The sequence below is a fragment of the Arvicola amphibius genome, chromosome 2 (genome assembly GCF_903992535.2).
Source record: "Arvicola amphibius chromosome 2, mArvAmp1.2, whole genome shotgun sequence".
NCBI lineage: Eukaryota > Metazoa > Chordata > Mammalia > Rodentia > Cricetidae > Arvicola > Arvicola amphibius.
In genome coordinates this window covers 61,407,377-61,423,321 of record NC_052048.2, presented here as the reverse complement: position 1 = coordinate 61,423,321, position 15,945 = coordinate 61,407,377, and the positions used below count along the sequence as shown (strand labels likewise).

Sequence of the window (15,945 nt, the reverse complement as noted above, 5' to 3'; positions counted from 1 at the left end):
TACATTAATTTTCCGGTGTCCTGTTTTTGTTTTTAATTACAAAGGACGGGGAGAGAGAGAAAGGGAGGAAGAAAAGAAGGCCGATCCGCCTGGAGCTCTCTGGCCACCAAATTCTTTTTTTTTTTTTTTTTTTTTTTGTTTTTTTGTTTTTTTTTTTTTTTTTGTTTTTTCGAATTCTTGATATACTGAAGAAGCTGGGGCGTACACAGTCTCTTGCCTGTAGTTGCTCAATCTGGACGCCAGGAGGCGATGAGGGCCCGGGGAGGGAGTGCGTGCTGAGAACAAGTTGCGCGATGGCCAGGGGGCGGGACAAGGTACCCGGTAGACTTCGCTGTGAGCCGGCGTGGGGTCGGGTTCAGCGTGAAAGGGCGGGACTGAGTGGCTAGGGGCCCAGGCGTAGCTACGAAGGGCTGGGCGAAGAGGGGCGGGGCGTGAGGAAGGGGCGAAGCCGCTAGAGGACCCGGCACGGGCGCAGGGGGCGGGGCGTAAGGGAGGCTTGGGATTTGAGGGAGGGGCGGAGCGGCTAGGGAACCCCGCAAGGGCGCAGAGGGCGGGGCGAAAGGGAGAGGCGGAGCGACGAGAGGATACGGCGCGGGCGCAAGGGGCGGAGCTTGGAGACGGGGCGGAGCAACTAGAGGACTCGGCACGGGCGCAGGGGGCGGGGCGCAGCGACTGCACGCGGGCGCCAGGGTCGCCATGGCGGAGGTGCAGCAACTCCGAGTGCAGGAGGCCGTGGACGCCATGGTGAAAAGTGTGGAGAAAGAGAACATCCGGAAGATGCAGGTGGCTGTGCGGCCTCGCGTTCGGGTGGGATTGGAAAGCTCGGGCGGGGGTGGGGCGGTGACGTTCGAGCGCGGGGCCGTTTCCTCCTGCCTGGCCTCGGTTATGCGTGTTCGGCCGCCCTTGAGGTGATCCGGCGCGAGGCCCGAAGGGCCCAGCTCAGGAGAACCACCAGGCCGAAGTCTCTTCTGGCTGTCCTGTGCTGGTTGATGCCACGAACCCTGAACACAGCGCGCGGGCGGCCCCGCCTCCTTTCCCTACCTGCTTCTCTTAACCTTACGACCTCCGCGGTCGACTGTGGGTCGTCCCCCTAGTGGGGCGTTGACTAACCAGGCCGACCTCTGAACTCTGCTGCAGATACCTGGTTTTCAGAATATGTTTCCTTCCGCCCAGTCTTGGGCGCGTTGTGTACCCGTGAGCTGGTAGCAACAGACAGGGGCTCGTTTAACCCAGGTTGGCTTCCAACCGCTGATCTCCCTGCCTCCACCTTCGGAGTGCTAGGATGGATCACAGACTTGAGCCTCCACCTTGGTGTTTATGTGGTGAGGATGGAACACAGGGCTATCTTAGAACTAGGCAAGCGCTCTCCCAAGAACATATATCCCCAGCGCATAAATGCTGGCTGGGGTAGTCGTCCCGGTCTCACAGGGAAAGTGATGCAAAGGGTGGTGAGGAAGATACAGTCTGAAGCATAGCCTCCAAACACTGCCAGTGTCAGAGTCTTTCTTTTCTAACCAGGCTCTGCCCTCCCTCCCTCCCCAGGGTCTCATGTTCCGGTGCAGCGCCAACTGCTGTGAGGACAACCAGGCATCTATGCAGCAGGTGCACCAATGCATCGAACGCTGCCATGCACCTTTGGCTCAAGCCCAGGCCTTGGTGACTAGTGAGCTGGAACGGTTCCAGGTGAGGAATGCCTCAGAGTTCTCAACAATTTATTCTGCTGTAGGGCCTTAGTTCTGTTAACACTGGTGGCAGTCCTTTGGCCAACTGGTATTCTTGGGGTTTGAAATTCTGGAAAAGGCCCTGGGAGTTGAGTGCTTTTAAGTTGTGCTGTATTTTTCCATAGAAATGTAGTTTTACCGTAACAACAGAAAGTTAGCCGGGTAGTGGTGGTGCACGCCTTTAATCCCAGAGGCAGAGGCAGGCGGATCCCTGTGAATTCGAGGCCAGCCTGGTCTACAAGAACTAGTTCCAGGACAGGCTCCAAAGCCACAGAGAAACCCTATCTCAAAAAAAGAAAGAAAGAAAGTTGCCAACGGAGTTTATAGCCAAGTGTCTTTATGCCTTTTTGATTGTCATTTGATGTGCTGGGTGCCAAAAACAATCTATGCTGTGTAGTATAAAACTTAAAATGCATCCATATGGTGGCTGGCAATCATCTATAACCTCAGTCACAGGGAGTCTGAAGCCCTCTTTGGCCCTCTGTGGTTACTGTACACATGGTGGTGCACAAACATATATTTAGGCAAGTATTCATACACATAAAAGGTAAAAATCTCAAAAGAATTAAAACATACAAATTTATTATTTTCTTCATTCTTTGACTATTTCATACATATATATTTTGAAAACATGTTTACCTCCCCCCCAATCTCCTGGACCCATTTTTATAAGTCTTCCTATTCTTTTTTACCGTTCCCTCTGGATTCAATTAAGGTTGGATGCATGAGCATGGACATGAGTTTTTTTCATTGCAGCATGGACAGTTTAACAGTGGTGGCATCACTAAAGAAAAATGACTGCTTCCTGCAGCAACCTTTAACTGCCAGTAGCTCGGGGCTGGAGAGACGGCTTGGTGGATTAGAGCACTTACTGGTCTTAAGACCCAGGTCAGGTTCCCAGCACCTACATGGCAGCTCACAACCATCTGTAACTCCAGTTGCATGGGATATGACAACTATTCTGAGCTCTGCAGGTTCCTACACACACGTGGTACACATACATATATTCAGGAACACAATGACTATCGACCAGGCAGTGGTAGGATACCCCTTTAAACCCAGCACTCAGGAGGCAGGGCCAGGAGAGTCTCTGGGTTCGACGCCGGCATGGTCTACAGAGCAAGTTCCAGGATAGCCAGTTCTACATAAGGAAACCCTGTCTCAAAAAAAAAAAAGAGAAAGAAAGAAAAAACTAGCTCTTCAGCTAAGAGTGGGACCTCATGAGTTCCTCTTCTTTGATTCATTTTTAAAATAATGTAATTCCTGAAAAGTTGACTAAGGTATTAAGTCTTTAAAAGATGAAGATTATTGGCTAGCTCAGTACTTGCTACACAAGCCTGGCAACTTGAGTTTGATTCCCAGGATCCACATAAAGATGGAAGGAGGGAACCAGCTCCACAAGTTGTCCTCTGACGTTATAGGCATGACACAGCACACATGCCAGTTACACGTGCACACACAATTTAAAAGGTGCAGACTAGACGATACTTGTGAACTTAAACCCTCCCCAGAACATCCTCTGTTTGGGACACTTGGAAAGAGGCTTCTGTAGTACAGAAAGCTCAGTCATAAAAAGCTTTAGTATTCTTCAGGTTTTTGAGACAGGGTCTCAGCTCTGCAGCCTAGGCTGGCCTGAAATTCGGAGCAATACAACTGTGTCTGCCTCCAACCTGGTGGGATTACAAACCTGTGTCACCAGGCCCCTACAGTGTACTATAAAATCTCCTTTTCCCTCCTGGAACAAAAACTGTCCATACCTTCATTTTTCTCCCTTTCTCTAAGTGTATTTTGTGGGATTGGAAGCACTCATCTAGTAGCATGGGACACCTCACGTGGGACACTGTAACACCCGATTCTGTGATACCCCCTCGGTACAGTTCGCGCCACTGTACTGTACGCGAGTCGGGCAAGGGCCTGGAGATTGAAAGAACAAACAAGAGACCTGGGTCATTCAAAAGGAGATCAGCCGAGTGCCATTTATTCAACTTTGGGGAATCTTAAATACCTAGCTGCTGCACAAGGAATTCCCCCCGGGCGGGTGGGAAATTACCACACCCAAGATGGAGTAAGCAATGCCCTACAGCTAATCACCAGGCAGGGCAGAGGAACACAAACACAAACAGACTGTTTTAGCTGGCTGACCAGAAACTGTCCTCAGGTAACCCCAGGAGCAGGGGAGACCCGGGCCCCACTTTCACACTCTGACTTACAAAACTCTTCAGAGGCCCAGGCATTGTGAAGTATTCACAGCATTTGCTCCTTTTTTCATTTTGAGAAACTTCCAGATGAGATCTTTAGAAAGTTGGTTCTTTGGCTGCTATATGACTTTCTCCTTCCTTCACTTTAGTCCCGGCCTGCTAACTCTCACTCACAGAGCTGTTCACAGTGGTGATGAGGACGGTACCCATGGGACAAGGTCTGCAGTCAGTACTCAGCCCTCCACCTGAACTGTCTGCACAGTAATTCCCTCTCCTCCTTTCAGCACTTTAACCGTCTGACCACAGGACACCTCACTCCTAGTTTTCTACCTTCCAGGCCATTTGTGTCTGCCTCCTTTGCTGTATTTTACCCCCTTCCAGCCTCTGCCCAGTAGAGCACACAGACCGGCATTGGTCCTGGCTTTTTTTTTTTTTAATGTATTTTTATGTACTCTGTCCTCGTGCACACCAGAAGAGGACATCAGATCACATTACAGATGGTTGTGAGTCACCATGTGAATGCTGGTAATTAAACTCAGGACCTCTGGAAGAGCAGCCAGTGCTCTTAACCACTATGCCATCTCTCCAGCCCTAAGTCCTGGCTTCTTTTCTCATAACTGTTAATATCCTATGGCAGCAGTGCCCAACTTGTAGCCTCTGGGTCACATACAGCCCAACATAAAATTATAAAGCTGTTATGAGACATTTTGCATATGTGGTTGCTATCTTTCTTTTTTCTTCTGGTTTTTTTGTGGGGGGTTGAGACAGGGTTTCTATGTGTAGCCCTGGATGTCCTAGAACACTATAAACCAGTCTGACTGGGAACTCAGATCCACCTGCCTAATGAATAAAGGCATGTGCCACCACGCCTGGTAGTTTTACATTTCCAGAGCATAAAGTTTATAGATAACAGTATGGCCAAGAGAAGCCAAAATGTTGGATACCCCTGACTGCTTGCTTACATTCACTCCTGAGCTCCCGACATAGATCCCACTCTCTTAACGCCTCTACGCTGGACTGTAAATTCCATGTGAGCAGGAACAGTTGTGCCTTGGTCGTTTCTGTATTTCATGTTAGAAGAAAGCCTGGCATATAGTAGATGCTTGACAAATATTTGAATTGTTTTTCTGTAGCAAGGACAGACATTAAAGAATTAAAATGTCTACTAGGGAGATGATTCAGGGGTTAAAGCATTTGCCACACAAACATACCCAGAGTTCAGTTTACCAAAAAATCCATTGTCTCTTTGGCATGACAGCCCACCTGTAATTCCAGCCCCAGAAAGCAGAAGCAGGGACTATCTAGAGCAAGCTGGTAAGCAAGACTGACCATATCAGTGAGCTCTGGGTCTGGTTGAGAGCCCCTGCTCCAGTGAATATGTGGAAAAACATGGAGGATGGTACTTTGGGCCTCCACGTCCACAGATACACACATCTAAAAACACACAACCCACACACATGAAAAAAATGGAAGAAAAAGAAATCTAACAGTAGTCTTTTGTTTGCTGCTAGCATCTTAAATATAATTCATTTTTTTCAATCCTCTACTTTCTAACAGTTCCTAGTCTGAGCCTTCTGTTTTAGCTAAGAAAATATTGTACTTAATAACTGGCAGAGAGATCTGTATGAAACCTGTAACCCAAGGCCTATCTCGTGGGACCAACACCAGACAGTGGAAGGCAACCTCTCAGCCTTCTCCTCTCTCTTCCTCCTCACCACAGGACCGTCTGGCCCGGTGCACCATGCATTGCAATGACAAAGCCAAAGACTCCATAGATGCAGGAAATAAAGAGCAGCAAGTGAAGCGACAGCTGGACAGCTGTGTGGCCAAGTGTGTGGATGACCACATGCACCTCATCCCAACAATGACCAAAAAGATGAAGGAGTCTTTGTCATCCATCGGGAAATAAAATTGTTTGCCAGTGACCATGGGTTTGAGGGCACGCTGTTTAGAAGGAAGAATGGAAGTTTAATCTGTTAAGCAAGTTTATGAATGAGGAAAACTCAGGACACGGCAAGTTCCAGGCAAATGCTGCTCACCTCTGGACACCAGTTCCTTTGCATCTGAATCTTAGAAGGTGAAATGGAAAGAAGCTGGTGATGAAATTCGGATGACTATAGCACAGGGGAGAATTCTAGATCCTAAATTTTCGTGTGCAGGTGCTTGTTCTGGCAGTAGAGATTGCCCTTTTACCAAGGGCTCAGATTCTCACTACACAGACATCTGAGCTTCCTTCAACCTGCTGGTAAAGTTTGAGGAAAGGTGTGTCTGTTGCCAAGCTCCTGTTTCCCACAAGTATCCCCACACCTTGCGTGTGCTTAAACAACACCCAGTTTAGAGGGACAAAAGGGGTTCCATTGTCTTAAATGCAAGGGCACAGAGTGGATTTAAAATGCAGGAAGGAGAGTAGATTGAATAACTTATGAAGGCTCCTTGTACTTTTTGGCCATCAAGATGGGAAAGTCCACTTACTCAAATTCTGTCAATTCTGGAAGCCCCTGGAGGAGGGCAGTATCACACTGCATGGGAAACAGCTTCCTTCTCTGACTTCTGTGCAAAGTGACACATTTCCATGAAGAACAAGGGGATGTGATTGTCACTCTTACCAGTAGCTGAGAGTGAAGAGTCAAATGGGAACTGTTGAGATGTACTAGGTTTGGGAAAACCTAAATTTTACAAAAGTCCAAACCCAGTATTACTCCCTCCGCTCCCTGAATTCACAGAGCCTTTTGGAGGTAATCCTCTAGCAACAAGGAGACCTAAAACCAAGCAATTTGGGCCAAGGAAAACTAGGACCACTATAGAGCAAGAGAGGCACACACCTTACCAAATGCCATTTTTGCCTGGGGTTTTGCAGTGCAGTGTTGCTGCCCCAACATGGCACCTTATCTTTTGGATAAGTACTATGTTGTATTTATACCAATTAATTACTTGAAACAGTGATAATACTTGTCAGTTTGCTGTCAAGCCTGCAATATATTTTCCAAGTGGTTTTGTTTTTAAATAAAGTTTCATTGTCTCCAACTCTTTCCTAGTGGGTAGTGATATATCAGTATGCCTCTGAATTTTAAGACATCCTGAGAGAGTGCATAGTAGCAGATGGGAAACATTAAGGGAAAGTCAGAGTATCATAGCTTGAAGTCTGTTGATATAGAAAAGATACCCAGAGCCGGCTGAGAGTTGTTTCAACGTTCGTTTTCTAGTTCAAAGTAGCACACCAAGTGGTGGGAAGAGTACATAGTTTAAGACTCCTTGTGCTGGTTAATTTTCGTCAACGACACAAATTGTAGTCACAAGGTTAAGAACCTCGGCTGAAGAGCTGCCTCCAACCGACAGATCTGTAGACAGCATGTCTGGGGAATGTTCACTGAGGGCAGCGCCATCCCGAGAAGGTGCACACCTTTATCTGCCCTCAGCACTCTGGAGGCAGAGGCAGGCGCAAGACCTCAGGATTTCCATGTGGTTCGCCTCGCATTTTATGTGCAGAGACCGAGATGTGCCAAGTGGGGCTCTGGAGGCAGTGTTGGAACTGCGGGCTGCGGGTCAAGAACACCAGGCCCTGGATTCACATCCTAGTCAGCCGTGGCCCCTTACGCTACTGGTTCAGAGAAGCCATTCTTTAATGTGGGTGCTTCAGGAGCCGTCACCTTTGCCTGGGGACACTTAGCAAACAAAGGACTGCGTAGGGCAGCAGCCTGTAATCCGAGCACAGGAGGCAGGGCCAAGGCGGGTTCTAGACCAGCGTCGACTACACGGTGAGCCAGAGGCCCGCATCAATTCCACCAAAAACGGGGAGGGCGAGGAAAAGGGGAGAGAAACGACGAAAATGTAAATAGAAAGAAAAAAGGAAAGGGAAGAATTTTAAAAATTTTAAAAAGTGACACTCAAAGAAGCGAGGAACCTGCCATTTGAATTTCACACAAAGGCCGCTTACTCGAGGCACCGCCTCTCAGTCCTGGCCAGTCACGACGCGACCGGAAGCGCGGCGCTGCTTCAGGCGGCTTCTCAGTATCGCGAGACAAAGGTAATGCTTACCGGAAAGCGGTTGCCTCGCGCGGCGGTGACGTCAGACATCAGCGCCCGGCCTGCTGCGCGTGCGTCTGGAAGGCCGCCCGCTCCTTTCCGTCGAGCCGAGCCTGCTGAAGAGCCGCCATGAGCAAGGCCCACCCTCCCGAACTGAAGAAGTAAGTAAAGCCCACCCGGCCGAGGCCGCGCGAACCCTCCTCCCGCCTTGCCTCGGCTGCAGCCGCAGGTCCTGGCGCTCGTGGGTGCCGGAAGTGGCCCTGAAGTCCGGTCGGCATGGTTACCGCGGTGGCGGTTCTCCGCCTTCCAAAGGCGGCGGCCAGAGGGCTACCCGGTTAGGGACCAAGGCAGCAGTCTACACCGGGGCGCGTAGTTCCTGTGGGAACCAGAAACTCACAGCCTTAAAAAGTGTATTTGACAGGCTGGAGAGATGGCTCAGCGGTTCTTCCTGAGAACCAGGGTTCCGTTTCCATCACCCACATGCAGCTCACAACTGTAACTCAAGATCTTAACCCTCACACAGACATCCATGCAGGCAGAACACCAGTGCACATGAAATAAATTATTTTTAAAAGTGCGTTTGGAAAGCCGGACTTGGTGGCTCACTATAATCTCAGCACTCGGGAGGCCGAGACCAGCCTGGTCAACAAAGCGAATTCCAGGAGAGTTAGGGCGGTTACACAGGGTCAATACTCAGGAGGTTGAGGCAGGAGGATTACCGAGCGTTCCAGGCCAGTCTAGGCCAAAAAGTGAGACCCTGGCACAATGTATTTGTATTTCTTTGGACTTTTGGAAGTACCATTCCTCTTTTCTCCATGCAAAAATTTTAAGTTTATAGTGAGATTGTGTGTGTGTTTGTCTGTGCACGTGGGTGCAGTGCCTGCGGAGGCCAGAGAAGACTTATGATCCGGATTCGGTGGAGCAGTAGTTAGTTACAGGAGGTTGTGAGTTCCTTGGCGTGGGTACTTAATGCCAAACTCGGGTTCTCCAGAAAGCAGAAAGTGCTGAGCCATTTCTCCAAGCCCAAGAATTAGGTTTCTGATGCATACACACACTTACTTGCCTTCTTGCATGCAAGTGAAATTTAAATGTTGTGTGGTATCTTGCCCTGGTCATAAATCCGTAGAATAACATCTTTTTCTAATCAGAGACAGCTAGGTTTTGCATATTTTTAATCTGCGTTCAGTAAAATCAACCAGTAAGACGTCAGTCAGTTCAACAGGACCTAGTTTAAAGCTTTGGTTTCCTCGGTCACTACTGACTGGCCTGAGCCTGTCGCATATATAATGCTGAGATTCTGCAGGGTGCAAGATTAATACTAGGTCGTTTATCTGGCCACATCATCTGCTTTGTGTGTAGCCTGTTATTACTGGTCCTGTAAAGACACCAGTGCACGGAAAAGGTCACTAATTTTGTATTTGAGTACACTTTTTTTTATCAAATAAATCTCTATCTGAAACCTTCATTTTTAGTTGGACCTGTTAAAGATCTATTAAACCATAAGGTGGACATTTTAAAAAGTAGAAACTACCCTGCACTGTTGGTCTTATTAGCAAGCTAGTGAATGAAATCTTATATTTTCTGGATTCGTTGGAATTGGCAAAAAAAATGATCATTGGTTTTAAACAAAAGGACTGTTCTCTACCTATAATCTTAAATGTCCTTTGAGTCTTTACAGATGTACTTGGGCCTTTCAGAGACTGGAACTAGTGATTGTGTCTGTATTAGTTGTGTTTTGACTTTTTTGTTGGTTCGTTTGTGGTGTTGTGGTTGAGGCAGGGCCTTATGCATGCTGCTCTACTCCTGAACTTTATTCCTTGTTCCCTGAAGTTGGTACCTTCCTCTTCTCATCCCTAGAGTTTATGAATTTTAAAATACTGTTAGATATGCCTCCTTTATTTTCTCATAAGTCCCTCTTATACCACTTCTTGCTCCTAGTTTAGCATAACAAAGTGGTTCTTAATCACATCTAACCAATTATCTCAGTAGTTTCCAAGTTGAGCTCCCTGTCCTAAGTGCATTCCCCTTTCCATCTCTTTTTCTTTTATATTTTTTTTAGATTTTATTTATTATGTATACAGTGTTCTGCCTGCATGTTTCCCTACATGCCAAAAGAAGACACCAGATCTCATTATAAATGATTGTGAGTCTCCATGTGGTTACTGGGAATTGAACTCAGGACCTCTGGAAGGACAGCCAATGCCCTTAACCTCTGAGCCATCTCTTCAGTTCTTAAAATTTGTTGTCACAGTAAGTTTTGGAGCTAATGGAGTCTGCTGTAACAGCCCTCTTGGAACTTGCTCTGTAGACCAGGCGGGCTGGCCTTGAACCTGGAGATCCTCCTGCCTTTGCCTCCTAAGTACTGAGATTAAGGTGTGTGCATTTCAGCGCAGATGCCCTGGGATGTTCTAGAGTTGAAGTTACAGGTGGTGATGAATCACCTGGCGTGGGTGCTGGAAACTGGTCTCAGGTCTTCTGGAGGAGTATCAACATTTGAGCCACCTTCTCTAGCCCCAGAATATTAATTTTAACTGATTCTGTGCTTGTTTATACTTAGAATTTAAGTAGGTCATAATTTTTATTCTTGCTTTTTCAGATTTATGGACAAGAAGTTATCATGTAAGTTTCCCACCAACTTAATACTTAATTTCTCAGTTTCTTTTTGTCTTAGCAATATATAGTCTTTGGAGACAATATAAATTTAAAGTACACAAATCTAATTCATCTCCAATCAGAGTTTTAGCTAGAGTTTCGTTTGTTTTCCCAATTGTCAATACCTAATACTTCATATCATCTGTGCCTCCCTGACATTGGAATTAGGAGTTGCCAGTGTTGTAATATTTGAAACTTTATCAGCTGTTTTTTCTTTAAACAACCTACCAAGGAATCAGGCAAGCAGCAATTGCTGTTTCTTGTGAATGTGTAGGAACTACAGCCTTTACTAGAAACCTGACCCATGCGTGAAGTATATTTAAATTTTAAAATACAGGGAGTTTAACCTTCATTTAATTCTCTAATCTACAATACAACAGCTCTTAACCTTAACCCTGCTATTTGGAATTTTGGTTCCTTTGTGTAAAGATAATACTGTTTTACTTATATGTTGAGGAGGCTTTATTGGTGGGGAGTCATTGACACAGAGTCTTGCGATGTGGCCCAGTCTGGCCTCAGACTCCTTTTGAATCAGCTCTCCCTCATTATGCCAAGTGTTGGGATAGTCGTGAGACATCACATGTAATGTCTTCATAGGGTCCTAAAGGCTAAATGTAGGAAAGGAAGAACTAAAACATTAGGCTGGTGTTGGGCAGATAGTAAGGGTATGGGGTAGTGGTCACACATCCCAACAACCTTTCTTTTCCTACCTGACATGTGATGGGTGGTTGACAGATAAGGGCTTATTGACACTTTTCCCCTTCTAACAGTGAAGTTAAATGGTGGCAGACATGTACAAGGAATACTTCGGGGCTTTGATCCCTTTATGAATCTTGTCATTGATGAGTGTGTGGAGATGGCAACTAGTGGGCAACAGAATAACATCGGCATGGTGGTAAGTAAAGGTGTATGGATGTCAGGGTTTTGTTTAATGTCTTCACTTCCCTTATATCAACTCAGGTTAAATCCAAGTTAGTTACCCTATGAAAGGCAAATAAAAGGAAAGATTGGGACTTTGCATGTCCTTTTTCCTTTTATCTATGGACACATTTAACTGTGATAGTAGTCCAGATACCTGTAGATAAAATCTCACCTCTGCGGAGCCTTCTCGGCATAGGTCTTGAAACAGCTAGCTGATGGAAACCATTTTTGAACTTTGTCCTGTAAGACATGACCATTCATAGCCAGACTTGATTATAGTAAAGATTCTCCAACACATATGATACCCCAGGATATCTTGTTAATAATATACAGGTTTCAGGAGTCAGCCAAAATGGCTTGGCTGTTTTTATTTGTTTAATTATTTTTATTTGATGTATATGGATGTTTTGCCTGTGTGTATATCTGTGTGTCATGTGTTTGCCTTTTGCCTGTGGAGGCCAGAAGAGAATGTCAGATCCTCTGGAACTGGAGGTGCAGATAGAGCCAGTACTGTGAACCACTGAACCATCTCTCCAGCTCCTGGCTCAGCACTTAAGAGCACTTGTTGATCTTGCAAAGGGCTGGGTTTTGATTCCTAGCGCCCATGCTGCAGCTACCAAGCATCCTTAACCCTGGTTCCAGGGTATCTAGTGACCTTCTTGGGCACCAGACATGCAGCAAAAACTTTCATGTAATAAAAAACTTAAAAGAAGTAATCAGGAAAAATACAGGTTTTGGGTCCACAAATGTAGCTCAGTGTTATAATACTTAATACCTAGCACACACAGGCCACTACTTTGCATACTTGGCTTGGATGCTAAACATAATGACAGCCATTTATGACAGAAAATAAGATAAACCAGAAAGGGGGATGGGTAAGATAAAGGTCTGGCTGTATGGCCTGGAACTCAGGGTACTCCTTCAAGCTCTGAAAGGGCTGGGGTTACAGGTTTGAGCAGCCGCCATATGCAACTGAGCTTTCATATTAGACATGGACTTTCCTACATTCATTAAGCAATAGTCCTGTGGCCACAGTAAGACATGTTGTTTAAATTGCTGTTTGTCTTGCAGGACATGCATATATACCATAGTCCTCATAACTGGTGAGCCCAGATTTGTACAAAGACTTGTGGTGATAAGAAGTCATATCCTCTCTCTCCCTACTCCCCCATCTTAGTTAGGGTTTCTATTGTTCTGATGAGACAACATGATCTCAGCAACTCTACTAAAGGAGAACGTTTAATTGGGTCTTGCTTACAGTTCAAAGATTTAGTCTGAGCCTGGTAGTGGTGGCGCACGCCTTTAATCCCAGCATTCAGGAGGCAGAGGCAGGCGGATCGAGTTCGAGACCAGCCTGGTCTACAAGAGCTAGCTCCAGGACAGGCTCTAGAAACTACAGGGAAACCCTGTCTCGAAAAACCAAAAAAAAAAAAAAGATTTAGTCTGTTATCATTATGGGAAGCATACAGACAGACAGTAGTGTGTAATTGAGCGTTCTGCATCTGGATCCATAAGTAACAGGGAGAGAGCATGACACTGGGCCTGGCTTGAGCTTGCGAAACCTCAAAGCCCATGCATGTCCTCTGAGCCTGTGAGCCTGTAAGGGCCATTTTCATTCTAACCACCACATCTAAGGTGAAAGTAGGAGCTCAGCCACTTAGCTGAGTGCCCAGCCCCTTAGACTTTTGGTTTTGCTAAGGCTTGTAGTAGCAGGGTAAAGGTAGCCCCTTTTACTATTTTACTCATATATTTTAAATGATTTTTTTTTTACATCATTTCAGATTAAAAGCTTATGGTATTGCTTATTTCAGAGCTCAGTGTAGTGTTGCACACCTGTAATCTTACCACTCAGAATCTTAGTGTAATAATAATAATGATTGCTATTCTCAGGGGTATAAATTTATTGGCCGTTTAAAGATGAAGAAACAGCTGGCGGTTGGCTATAGAAAAGCCTCAATGATGTGTCATGTTAGAAAAGTATTATTTGTCTTTTAGATGAATTCTTTTCAATTTTCTGACTTCTTTCTCTAGGTCATACGAGGAAACAGCATCATCATGTTAGAAGCCTTGGAAAGAGTCTAAACAATGGCTGTTCAGCAGAGTTCACATCCTTCCCCAAAGGACTGTTTGACTTGGGTGTAGAATTGGGTCATGTACATTTTCATTAAAAAAACAAAAAACAAAAAAACTTTTTGCTAAATAAAACTTTTGTGATACTTGGAGTACGTGCATCTCTGGTGCTCTGAATGTTGAAGTTGAGTAGTTACTCTTCTCACACCAGATGGTCTTGGCTGAGCTGTTTTATGAATTCAAGTGGAAGCTTCTTGACTCAATATGAAAAGAGATAAGAAATGAGTAACATGCCCACACCCTTAATCCCCCAGCACTTGGGAGGCAGAGGCAGGCAGATCTCTGAATTTGAAGCCAGCCTGGTCTACAGAGCGAGTTCCAGGACTGGCTCCATAACTACTTAGAAACCCTGTCTCGAAAAAGAAAAGAAGGAAGTCGATAACACTGAGCATATGGGCTACAGATGTGTGACTTTCAAACATTAGTTCTAGTGCCTTTGACCTGTGACTTCAAATTTGGGTTGAGTCCCGTATACAAAATTCTTGGGACAAAGGAGTTTCATGTTTATTATATGCCATGAGCTACCTTCATTACTTTTCTATTGCTATGGGGAAACACCATGACCAAAGCAATTTATAGGGGAAAGAGTTTGGGCGGGGGGTGCTTACAGTTTGTAGGATGAGTCTGCCCATCATGGTAAGGAGCATGGCGATGGCAGGCGTGGTGCTGGAGCAGTGGCTGGGTTTTTGAGCTCTCAAAGCCCACCTCCAGTAGCACATCTGATCCTTCCAGTCAGCTGGGGACCGAGTATTCAAATACATGAGCCAATGACCGTTCAGTGAAACCACTACAGGATCCAAACCGAAACAAGAAGTTCATATGTATTTTCTATTATAACTATATATGTTGCCTCTTGATAATACCCTTTTTTATTTTGTGGCACCTATACCAGTGAGCCATCTGGCTAGCCTATACAGTATTTTTCTTGGTTTTGGCTGTAACAAGTTACATGAGTTACAGAATTCTTCTGGCATTATGTTAAATGTTGAAAAGGTTGAGGTTTTTGAGTATTTTAGGTTAGGATGCTACATTGCAAGTATACTTTAGCAGGACTGGTAACCCAGGGGTGGTTGCTTAACAAGCTGAAGGACCTGGGTTCAAAATGCCAACTCTGAGCCACCCCATCTCCAGTAAAATAACCCCGAGTTTAGTACAAGAGCAGTAACACAAGACACAGCATTGCTTCTTATGTCTGACTTAATCATAAAGTGGGCAATAATTTCTCTTTTTTTTTAATCTTTTTGTTGTTGGAGTTTTGTCTTTGAGACAGGGTCTCACTGTGCAACTCTTGACTGTCCTGGAACTTGCTGTGTAGACCAGGCTCAAAACTCAAGATAGCTTATCTCTGCCTCCCCAGTGCTAGGAATGAGTGTGCCACCATGCCTTGCTAGTGGGGAGAAATTGTGAAGAGTAGGAACAGGCTTCAAAGAACAGCCTTCCTTTATAAGGCAATTCCACCTAGCTCAGGACTCAAACTGGAGGCTGCATTCTAGCCCTCAGTCATTCTAAGCAAAGATGTGACCTTTTTTGTGCCTCTGGGTATGTGTAAAGGACCTGTGAAGGATGGTATGTGCACAGGGGAGCTCTTGGAACAGCAGAGTGGCTCTAACAAGCCATCATCAAAGGTGGCTGCTGCATACTCAGCTAAATCTAGTTGAGGCTGAGTGTGGTACTGAACGCTTTTGATGCCAGCACGGCAGAGGTAGTGGATATCTGAGTTCAGGGTCAGCCTAGTCTAGTGTGAGCTCCAGACCAACCAAGGCCATCTGGTGAGAGTGTTTTGTTTGGATTGTGGCTCTCAGGGATGACGCTGCTGTGAACCGGTGACAGTTGTCCTGCACATCTGTTAGCTAGGTAGTACAGCCTATTATTCAGGCAACTCAGAGTCAAGCTAGTTCTTCAGTACATAGGCAGCCATCCTGTGGAGCCAAACTAATGATTCTCACTATGTGTTATGGGAGTTCTATTATGCTTTTTCCTTTGGGAAATTTTGTGCAGACTTTGAAGGATGAAAATGGTAGCTTCTTTAAATAATTCTTTGGGAAAAAAAAATCCCTGCCACTGTAGAATCATATCTGCACACAGGAATCCCCGTTGTGCCCTCCTGATGACATGGAGAAAAGGAAGGGTGGGGATTTGCCAACTGGGCACACCTAACCCCAGTTATGAAGGGCGTGCAGTCCAGATTCAGAGCCTTGGACCATTAAGGGCAAGAGTTCAGTTAATAAGTATAGAGAGAGCAGAATGATACTGTATAACGGAAGAAGAGCAAGACATCAGAACCTTCCCTTTCTGAGTGT

General features: G+C 45.7%; 2 protein-coding genes across 2 annotated transcripts; both read left to right on the top strand.

Moving 5' to 3' along the window:
- Positions 1 to 632: 632 nt before the first annotated feature.
- On the top strand, positions 633 to 6,943 carry Fam136a (family with sequence similarity 136 member A). Its single transcript, XM_038319471.1, has 3 exons — positions 633 to 783; positions 1,543 to 1,683; positions 5,640 to 6,943. The coding sequence occupies exons 1-3, from the start codon at positions 697 to 699 to the stop codon at positions 5,826 to 5,828; spliced, it is 417 nt and encodes a 138-aa protein (XP_038175399.1). The 5' UTR covers positions 633 to 696; the 3' UTR covers positions 5,829 to 6,943.
- A 1,022-nt stretch (positions 6,944 to 7,965) lies between these two features.
- Positions 7,966 to 13,737, top strand: Snrpg (small nuclear ribonucleoprotein polypeptide G). Its single transcript, XM_038319069.2, has 4 exons — positions 7,966 to 8,103; positions 10,539 to 10,561; positions 11,365 to 11,489; positions 13,547 to 13,737. Exons 1-4 carry the CDS (start codon positions 8,072 to 8,074, stop codon positions 13,595 to 13,597), a joined length of 231 nt encoding a protein of 76 aa, XP_038174997.1. The 5' UTR covers positions 7,966 to 8,071; the 3' UTR covers positions 13,598 to 13,737.
- Positions 13,738 to 15,945: the final 2,208 nt, after the last annotated feature.

Coding starts and splice junctions, on each gene's coding strand:
- Snrpg (XM_038319069.2), top strand. CDS start 8,072: ATGAGCAAGGCCCACCCTCCCGAACTGAAGAA. Junction 10,562..11,364: donor TATGGACAAGAAGTTATCAT/GTAAGTTTCCCA, acceptor CCCTTCTAACAG/TGAAGTTAAATGGTGGCAGA. Junction 11,490..13,546: donor AGAATAACATCGGCATGGTG/GTAAGTAAAGGT, acceptor TTCTTTCTCTAG/GTCATACGAGGAAACAGCAT.
- Fam136a (XM_038319471.1), top strand. CDS start 697: ATGGCGGAGGTGCAGCAACTCCGAGTGCAGGAGGCCGTGGACGCCATG. Junction 784..1,542: donor AGAACATCCGGAAGATGCAG/GTGGCTGTGCGG, acceptor CTCCCTCCCCAG/GGTCTCATGTTCCGGTGCAG. Junction 1,684..5,639: donor GTGAGCTGGAACGGTTCCAG/GTGAGGAATGCC, acceptor TCCTCACCACAG/GACCGTCTGGCCCGGTGCAC.